The following is an 8,354-nucleotide window of genomic DNA, read 5'->3' on the forward strand; positions in this document are numbered from 1 at the left end:
GAAATGCGATTGGACAATTTACAAGCACTAGCTTTGAAGACAATCGATATCTGCTGTTAACAAGTTGCGTTTTGTAAGAGTTACGACACATATGTAGATAAATGACTTATAATTTCATTTGGTCGGTATTAATTTTGAGCTTGATTAAGACATTTTATGGGTTTTATGTATTTATTTATTTGGATAGTTATATACATCCTATTACACATGCTATTTAATATTTTGTTAATTCTGACAAAGAAACAAACCTAAACTGACTTTGTCCGATGTTATTAATTATCAGCGACCGAATAAAGATTAAAGTACAAAATGGTAGAATGTCCGAGCTTTCAAATAGGGAATTGAAGACGTCACTCCATTTATGCGTCATCTGAACGCGCCGGTAGTGCTCCGCCCGCCCATGTGAAAACAGAAACATCTGTGATGAGAGCGCTCTCAGTCAGAGTGTCAGTACGTCCAGTGGGCAGGAATGATTAGGAGGTCGGCGAACGCCTCATCGGAATGCCTGCTCGGACCCTCCAGGATCTGGTGTCCGCCGCAGCCTCTCTGCACCCGGACCGAGCGGCGGTCCTGTATGACTCCGGCTCGGGAGAGACTCCAGGGTCTCTGCTCTACAGAGAGGTGGTCCAGCTCGCCGAGGATCTTTCTGCTGCTTTACTCCAGAACTGTTCTCCTCGCGGCGGTGCTGTCGGCCTGTACTGCAGCGATGATCTGCTGGTCCCCGCCTGGATTCTGGGGTACGTTTGGACCACTGTTGTCTCCTGCTTGTCTGGGTTTCAGACTTTGTCTCCTCACTACGCTTCATTGTATCCGTCAGGATCCTGCAGAGTTCTGCCGCTTACGTCCCCTTGGACCCAGAGGCTCCAGGTCTTCTCACTGCCAGAGTAATGAGTCAGTGTGGCCTCAAGTACTGCGCTGTGAAACGGGACCTTGTGCAGGTTTAATTATTATTAGTTTAATTTCAGTTTTGCAAACGTTTTCACACCCCTCGAACTTTTACTAATTTTGTCACATTAAGTGACAGCTCTACATATAATCAGTGAAGATTGGGAATCTCGGCGGTGGCCCAGAGCGACATCAGAAAAGTGGGAGCATGAAGTCAAATAAATATAACTTTTATACCCTGAACAATACAATATGGAGATGTGACTATGTGGTTTCTGCAGGACTGCATTTTTTCCCAGAATTCAACATGATTCTCTGCGTTGTAAAATGGCTGAACAAGACTTAGAATATAAAATCCTTTAAAAAATACATAAAAATGTAAATGCGTAGAAAGCTTTTTTCCCCCCCCTATAGAAGTAAGACACTTATTGCACTTATTGTTAGAGTATTTTTCTATTTGAATATAAATTCTTATTCTCCTTTACTCTCCCGTTTAGCGTTTTCGGGAGGCTGTAGTCGATCACGTCCCTGTGGAGGTTTGCGTGGAGCTGCCCCAGTTCAGGTTGACCTTGATGCACATCGAGCCTCGTCCAGTCGCCGAGGACGGACCTCAGAGAGTGGGCGGCTGCGACCCCTCTGATAAAACCGTTCCCCTGAAGGACTCCGGGCGCCCAGACTTGGCGTACGTCCTGCACACGTCCGGCACGACGGGTCCTCCCAAAACCGTGAGGGTTCCCCACAGTTGCATCGTCCCCAATATTCTGCACTTGAGGTCAGTTTGGCTGTTTTTTTTACTTCAGAGGAGCGGATGTGAAATAAGAAGCGGCTTGTTTCTCTGCTCAGATCTCTGTTCCAGATGAGCGCAGATGATGTTGTTTTTCTCGCCTCCCCTCTGACCTTTGACCCGTCTGTAGTGGACATATTTCTGGCCCTGTCCTCGGGGGCTCTGCTCCTCATAGTCCCCTCGGTGATGAAGAAGATGCCTGGTCGACTTGCCCAGATGTTGTTCAAACATCACCGAACTACAGTTCTTCAGGCAAGCGACTGTGTGCAGACTGAGAGTTAAGCTGAGAGACTCTTCGTTGATGATGTTTTTTTGTTTTGTTTTTTCAGGTCACTCCCACTCTGCTGGTGCGGTTCGGTCCCGGTATTCTGAAACGGGACGTGCTGTCACCCGGATCCTCGCTGCGGGTGTTGGCTCTGGGCGGAGAGGCCTGTCCTTCTCCGGCTCAGCTGAGGAGCTGGAAACACGAGGAGAATAAAACCGCCGTCTATAACATCTACGGCGTCACCGAGGTCTCCTGCTGGGCCTCCTGCTACAGGGTACCAGAACCTCAGCTGCAGTGCAGCAGCCTGTGAGTGTTTGGAAACGACCAGCATTGATTCGTCATCATTAAACCGGGGCCGCAACTAACGATTATTTTAGCAATCGTTTATTCTTACAATTAATTGATTAATCAAGTTTTTTTTTTTTTAATCGTCTCATTCTCCAGATTTTTCATTTAACCATCAAACCATTTTTGTACAATAAAAGAAATACATAAAAAAATGCAAATGAACAATTGCATATATTTTTTTTTATAAGAAAATAAACATTTTGTAAATTTGAACCTTGAGAAACAATGACTATGTTCTTTCAGAAACTGGCCTTTTTTTTTTAAGCCTATGATTAATCGATTACTAAATGTGTTGACTATTATTTTAGTGATCGATTAATCAGGATTATGCGATTAATCGTTTCAGCCCTGCATTAAACACTGCGGGCCTTTGCAGCTCGGTGTCCTCTGTACCTCTTGGGACTCCCCTGATGGACACGGTGGTAGAAGTCCGCAATGAAGACGACTGCGTCATCACGGAGGGTGAAGGACAGGTGTTCATAGGTGGGACAGATTTTTATTTATTTATATAAAAAAAATTTTAACGTTGCATTCTGAAATAAATTGTACTGGAGACAGCGTGATGTATTCTTTTTTGAACAGGTGGAGAGGACAGGGTGTGTCTCCTGGATGGAGAGGACACTGTTGTCCCTGGAACGATGAGAGCAACAGGAGACTGGGTGAACGTTAAAGATGGTCAGCTGTACTATCTGGGACGGAGAGACAGAATGATCAAACGGAACGGGAAGCGAGTGAACTTGGACAGCTTGCAGCAAGTGAGGTCACTAAGAAATTCAAGTAATTTTGAGTGTTTTGGGAAGGTTTTGCTTATAAAATTTAAACCGTCTCTGCTTTAGACCATTTATTTTCAGAGATATTCTTACTGAGTTTGAGCTACTTAGTGAATAAGAAGTGGCAAAAATCTCAGTGTCTAAATGCATAAAGCTCATAAAGATAAGCAATTGCAGCAAAGAAGGGCTTCATGAAGTTTGGTGCTGAATGTTCATTGCTCTATGACTGTTTTAATGCTTGGATCCAGTTGTATTCAGAAATGGGAAATTTTAGCTTTCTGAAGTCGAATTTTCCTCTGGGAAACTGGGAGCAACTCTGACTACCCCCAGTTGTTACTTGTGCACTTCAAGTTTCAACATGGCCACTCCTCGCATCAGCAGTAGTAAGATGTGGTTGGAAACATGTTTAACAAGACTCATGTAAAAGTTGATCTGAAATCGATGTAGCACCTACAACTCTAAACTGAACAAACTAAAAGTGATGTCTGCTTATGGAAACTAAAGCTTAAAACCATGTTTGTAAACAGTATTGCAAACTATTGGTTATGGACGGCGCCATGTTTAAATTCAGAACGCTGTTGCCTCAGGTCTGACGTCAAACCCAGCTTCGTTTCAGGTAGCTTGAAAGCTGCGTAAGACACTGAACTGAAAGCGACAGCATATAAAGCAGCTCAGAGTATTTATGTTTTTTTTAATTATTGTCCCGTCTCTTCCAGCTAATCCTGAGTCTGCCTCAGGTGGAAGCCTGTGCTGTGGGTCTCTATAAAGAATTTAGACTCCTTGCCTTCGTCGTTGCTTCAGCTAGCGAAGTCCGTCTCCACCAGGGGGCGCCAGAGGGCGCAGGTGGAGATCTGCAGAGGCTCATACTGAAGCAGCTGTCTCTGCTGGTGTCCGCTCACTGCATTCCCGACGCATTGGTTCTTGTCCCGGCTTTATCCCTGACTCCTCATGGTAAGCTTTAATCATCAAGTCCTGGAGGCTTTTTTAATAATGATAATAAAAAAGTTATGTTTGCATTTTACCAGGTAAAGCAGACATGAAGGCTCTGATGAGAATATATGAAAAGCAGAGGGACTGGTTAACGTCGTCACGGCTGGAGGTCGGAAAACTAAAGCAAACTCTTGAGACTCTATGGCAGGTATTACCCTGTTTAAAGCTGCAGTATGTAACTTTTATAAACAATTTGTTTTTTTTTTACACATTTGTTTAAGCTGTCACAATGTGGTGGCAGCATAGCATGAGACAAATAATGTGGAAAAAAATCGAGCTCCTCCATCCAAGCGCTACTCTTGTAATCTGCAGAAATGCACCATTCAGGAACAACCAATCAGAGCCAGGGGGAAGGTCTTAACACTGCCAATCAGGCTGTAACTTACCTACTTACCTTTACAGGAAATTTGTTTATCTGTTGTCATCAGTGGGTATATTAACTGGCAACAGACTGTGTTGTGGTGAACTAGCTGTAGTCTAGGAGAGAGAAAGGCGGATGGTGTGAGCAGAGTACACCAGCATGATTGGCAGCGCTAAAGCCTGACTCTGATTGGTTGTTTATAACAAAGCGGTGTATTTCTGAAAATAGCACTGGAAGAAGGCAGAGCGCTCAATTTTTTCCACACATGATCTGTCTCATACTATACAGCCACGGCATTGTTATAGCCTTAATATGTTGAGAACATATTTTTATAAAAGTTTCATTCTGATGACACCTTCTTGTCATCAGGATACATTAAGCCTCCCTGCAGATGCGTCCATCGATGAGCGGTCCAACTTCCTGTTCAGTGGAGGGGATTCCCTGAAGGCACTGCGTCTCTGTGAGGACATCCTCTCCGCCGTGGGAGTGTCCTCTCCTCGTCTCCTGGAGGTTATACTGGACAGGTCCTTCTCAGACGTTCTACGCCACGTAACGCAGATGCTGCCGCCGGAACCGGACGGCTCGTCGTCCTCTAAGAAACGGGCCGCTGAGGCAGCGTCTGCGGTTCCAGCAAAGAAAGGACCTAGACCTGACCGGACACAGCGGGAGACACTCGGGTATAAAGTCGTGAGACGAGGCGGCGAGGTGCAAGGAACGAACTTCAGGAGCGTAGATGCTGGTGAAGAAGAACCGCTGGACGGAAAGGACGTCGGCGTTCGCCTCGGTCCGAGCTGGTCCTCGGACACCGGCAGGTGCGTGGACGCCTCCCCGGTGATTCTGGTCCAGGACATCGCCAACGAACAATCCAGAGCTACGGTGTTCATCGGCTCCCACTCCCACAGGATCCAGGCGTTGGACCTGGCCGGCGGGAACCTCCTGTGGGAGCGAGTCCTCGGGGACAGGATCGAAGCGTCGGCTGCCGTGTGTCACTGCGGCTCCCTCGTTGTCGTCGGTCAGTGTCGGTTCTCAGAGTGTTTCTCTGACGCGTTTGTTCTTCTGGATCACTCCAGCTTGCCGCTTTTCAGGTTCCTACGACGGCTGCGTTTACTTCTTATGCACCGACTCGGGAGAGACGAAGTGGGTGTTTAAGACGGAGGACGCAGTGAAGAGTTGTCCTGCTGTGGACCCTCTCACCGGCCTGGTGGTGGTGGGCTCACATGATGGACACGTTTACGCCCTGGACCCTCAGGTTAGTGTCCACTTGTGTGACTTTTTGATTGCTTGAACGCCTGTGTTAGTTTATATGTGGTCGTTGTCTATCACCATTTGCTTTTCACTGCACTAAGGCTTAATGGAGGTGAATGAAATTGTGTGTCGTTGCCGTTTAGCTTCGGCGGTGTGTGTGGAAGCGAGACTGTGGCGGCGGAGCTGTGTTTTCCTCGCCGCACCTTCAGCCGTCTTGTCGACGGCTGTATGTGGCGACTCTGGGAGGACGACTGCTGTGTCTCAACCTGGTGAGAGACTCTTGGTGTTTGTGGGAAACTAAACATCTGAAATGAGATTTGTTTGTCCGTATTTCTTTAATATTTTGAGATCATGCCTGGAAAGCGTAAGAGAGCATCATCTGTGTCTGTGTTTGTGTCTCTGCTAGGACAGCGGGGACATCCTGTGGTCCTACTGTAGAGACAAACCTTTCTTCTCCTCTCCAAACTCGTCCTGCGGACGCATTGCGATCGGCTCAGTGGACGGAAACATCTGCTGCCTCAGCGACTCCGGGGAACTGGTGAGGAAACGAAACGTTGACTCCTTTCTTATTCTCTTAGATGTGTTGCAAAAACCCAAAATCTTAAAGCATGTTTGGTCTGATTTCTAGTGCAAATATCTTGGGACACTTGAAATCAGACAAAACTAACTTACAAGTAGTTTTTCAGCAAGATATAGGGGCTTGTTGTAAGTAAATAATTCCTTAATATGGATGAAAAAGTGCTAGTTCTACTAGCAGATTGTTTCACGTATAAAATGGGAAAAAATGTCTAGTGTTAAGTAAGAAAGATTTAACTTATTTCAAATGTCCCAACATATTTGCACTAGAAACTAGATCAAAATTACTTGGTAAGATTTTGTGTTTTTGCAGTGTACTTTGGACTTAACTCTTGAGAGAAGCTTGTACATTAGGTCATTTTTTTCAGTGGTTTAATTGGTAACTTCTAGGATCTACTCTCATGTGAAACAGGATGCCCTGTAGCAGCATGTGTTTGCTAACAAAATTTGGTTTCATATCAGTTTGATCAATAAATAAACATTTAAAAACTGAAGAAAATCATTTCCCACATTGAATGAAATGGCTAAAACTACATGGACCTGTTTTATAAACAGGCTATAAAAGCCTGTTATTTTAGTGATAGATTATCCTATGAAGGCCCAAAGCTAATTTTATATTGATGCGTACATCTGTCGTTTTGAAAGTATCTAACTAGTGCGCCTCTTTGTCTGCAGCTGTGGCAGTTCCAAACAGAAGCCCCGGTTTTCTCCTCCCCGAGCTTCGTACCGGGACAGCAGAGGCTTCTGTGCGGCTCCCACGACGGCCGCCTCTACTGTCTGAGCTGCACCAACGGCTCTGTAGTTTGGACTTTTCAGACATCAGGCAAGGTGTACTCCACTCCCTGCGTGTTTCAGGGCTCCTCTGTCGGCCGCCGGGGGGCTCTGGTGGGCCTGGCCTCCACGGATGGCACCGTCTGGATCCTGGACGCACGAGATGGCCGCGTTCTGGCGTCGTCTGCCCTGCCTGGGGAGCTGTTCTCATCGCCGGTTGTGTGGGAACAGTCGCTTGTGATCGGGTGCCGTAATGACTACGTGTACTGTTTGAACCTGACTGGTAATGTATAGGGGATCGTGATATACGTCTGCATTGTTAAAATAATAATAGCAGTGTAGAAAATGAAGCAAAGAAAGGAGAGCAGGGAGTTGACAAACCTTCTGGAAGGTGTAAATAAAGGATGGGGCTGGTTCCTGACCTGAAACTGAGAAGCTGCTCATTTATTGGTCTGTTTGAGGTTATTGTCATAATGAAAAGCTCATTTTGAGGGTTTTTCTCTTTAGGCAAAAGCCAAAAAAAAAAAACCTCATCAGAAACATGCTGTGGCTTGAATTCAGAGTTTGATCATTTGAGGTTCATAAACCTTTAAAGTTTATTTTTGGGCCATTTCACCTGCTCATTTTCAAAATGGTACTCTCTTCATACCATTGTTTTATTAATGCTCTGCTAGGCTTCACCTGGGCTTCCCGTAATTGTTACAGTATGGATTACTCCGTATCTTATAACTGATTGAATATTGGCAGCATTTGTTTTTCATACACGGACACAATTTTATTCATTAGTTAAAAAAAAAGTCTGTTGAACCACTTTTCAAGAGCAATGTCTGATTTTAATTGGTTCATTTTAAGTAAAATTGTATTTCTTACTTTTGTCAGTTTCAAGTTATGTCAGTGACCATTCACAGAAGGGCACCAACAACTTTGTCTATGTGTACATCTCATGGTTTTCTATTACTGTGCTACAAATACAAGTCAATTTGCCATATAAAAATTAGCCTTGTTTTTCTGCAATTCCACTCGATTCAAATTTGCCTTCACGGCTCCGCCCGGACTTTCTCCCATTCAAGTTGATTTCTGTTCAATTTCAACTGGGCCAATCAGCAAACAGGAGAAGTTGTGAACCATAACAGTGATTTTCTGCACCGTTTCAGAATTGTTGTTTTAGAAACGGCAGCGGAGGAAGTGAACAAAGCCGTTCAGTCCGTGTTGCTACACTTAAAAATGCCGAGTTAACATTCAAAGCCACCTCATTGGGATCAGCACTTCTCTCTTGGCAGCGGAGGATGGTTGTTTACAGCAATTTCCGGTAAGCTTCACCGCATCAAACCAGTGCCTTACATACGTCACAGGCAAACA

The 8,354-nt window shown here is 45.2% G+C and overlaps 1 protein-coding gene across 4 annotated transcripts; it reads left to right on the forward strand.

Moving 5' to 3' along the window:
• The first annotated feature begins 183 nt into the window (after positions 1-183).
• aasdh (aminoadipate-semialdehyde dehydrogenase) lies at positions 184-7,423 on the forward strand. 4 transcript variants are annotated; one of them, XM_008407447.3, is made up of 15 exons: positions 189-737; positions 818-938; positions 1,383-1,657; positions 1,729-1,921; positions 1,999-2,240; positions 2,629-2,765; positions 2,865-3,037; positions 3,769-4,003; positions 4,078-4,190; positions 4,773-5,215; positions 5,306-5,415; positions 5,489-5,652; positions 5,792-5,917; positions 6,055-6,186; positions 6,900-7,423. In XM_008407447.3, the coding sequence occupies exons 1-15, from the start codon at positions 502-504 to the stop codon at positions 7,287-7,289; spliced, it is 3,090 nt and encodes a 1,029-aa protein (XP_008405669.2). In that variant the 5' UTR covers positions 189-501; the 3' UTR covers positions 7,290-7,423. The 4 variants fall into 4 exon arrangements, 3 of the variants coding, with proteins under 3 accessions (XP_008405669.2, XP_008405666.2, XP_008405668.2); XR_014087352.1 differs by having other exon boundaries at positions 184-737; positions 4,773-5,415; positions 6,060-6,186; positions 6,900-7,036; XM_008407444.3 differs by having other exon boundaries at positions 192-737; positions 4,773-5,415.
• The last annotated feature ends 931 nt before the right edge of the window (positions 7,424-8,354 follow it).

The sequence above is a fragment of the Poecilia reticulata genome, chromosome 4, assembly GCF_904066995.2.
Source record: "Poecilia reticulata chromosome 4, P_reticulata-male-v2, whole genome shotgun sequence".
NCBI lineage: Eukaryota > Metazoa > Chordata > Actinopteri > Cyprinodontiformes > Poeciliidae > Poecilia > Poecilia reticulata.

Coding starts and splice junctions, on each gene's coding strand:
- aasdh (XM_008407444.3), top strand. CDS start 502: ATGCCTGCTCGGACCCTCCAGGATCTGGTGTCCGCCGCAGCCTCTCTG. Junction 738..817: donor GTCCCCGCCTGGATTCTGGG/GTACGTTTGGAC, acceptor TGTATCCGTCAG/GATCCTGCAGAGTTCTGCCG. Junction 2,766..2,864: donor TGAAGGACAGGTGTTCATAG/GTGGGACAGATT, acceptor TTTTTTGAACAG/GTGGAGAGGACAGGGTGTGT.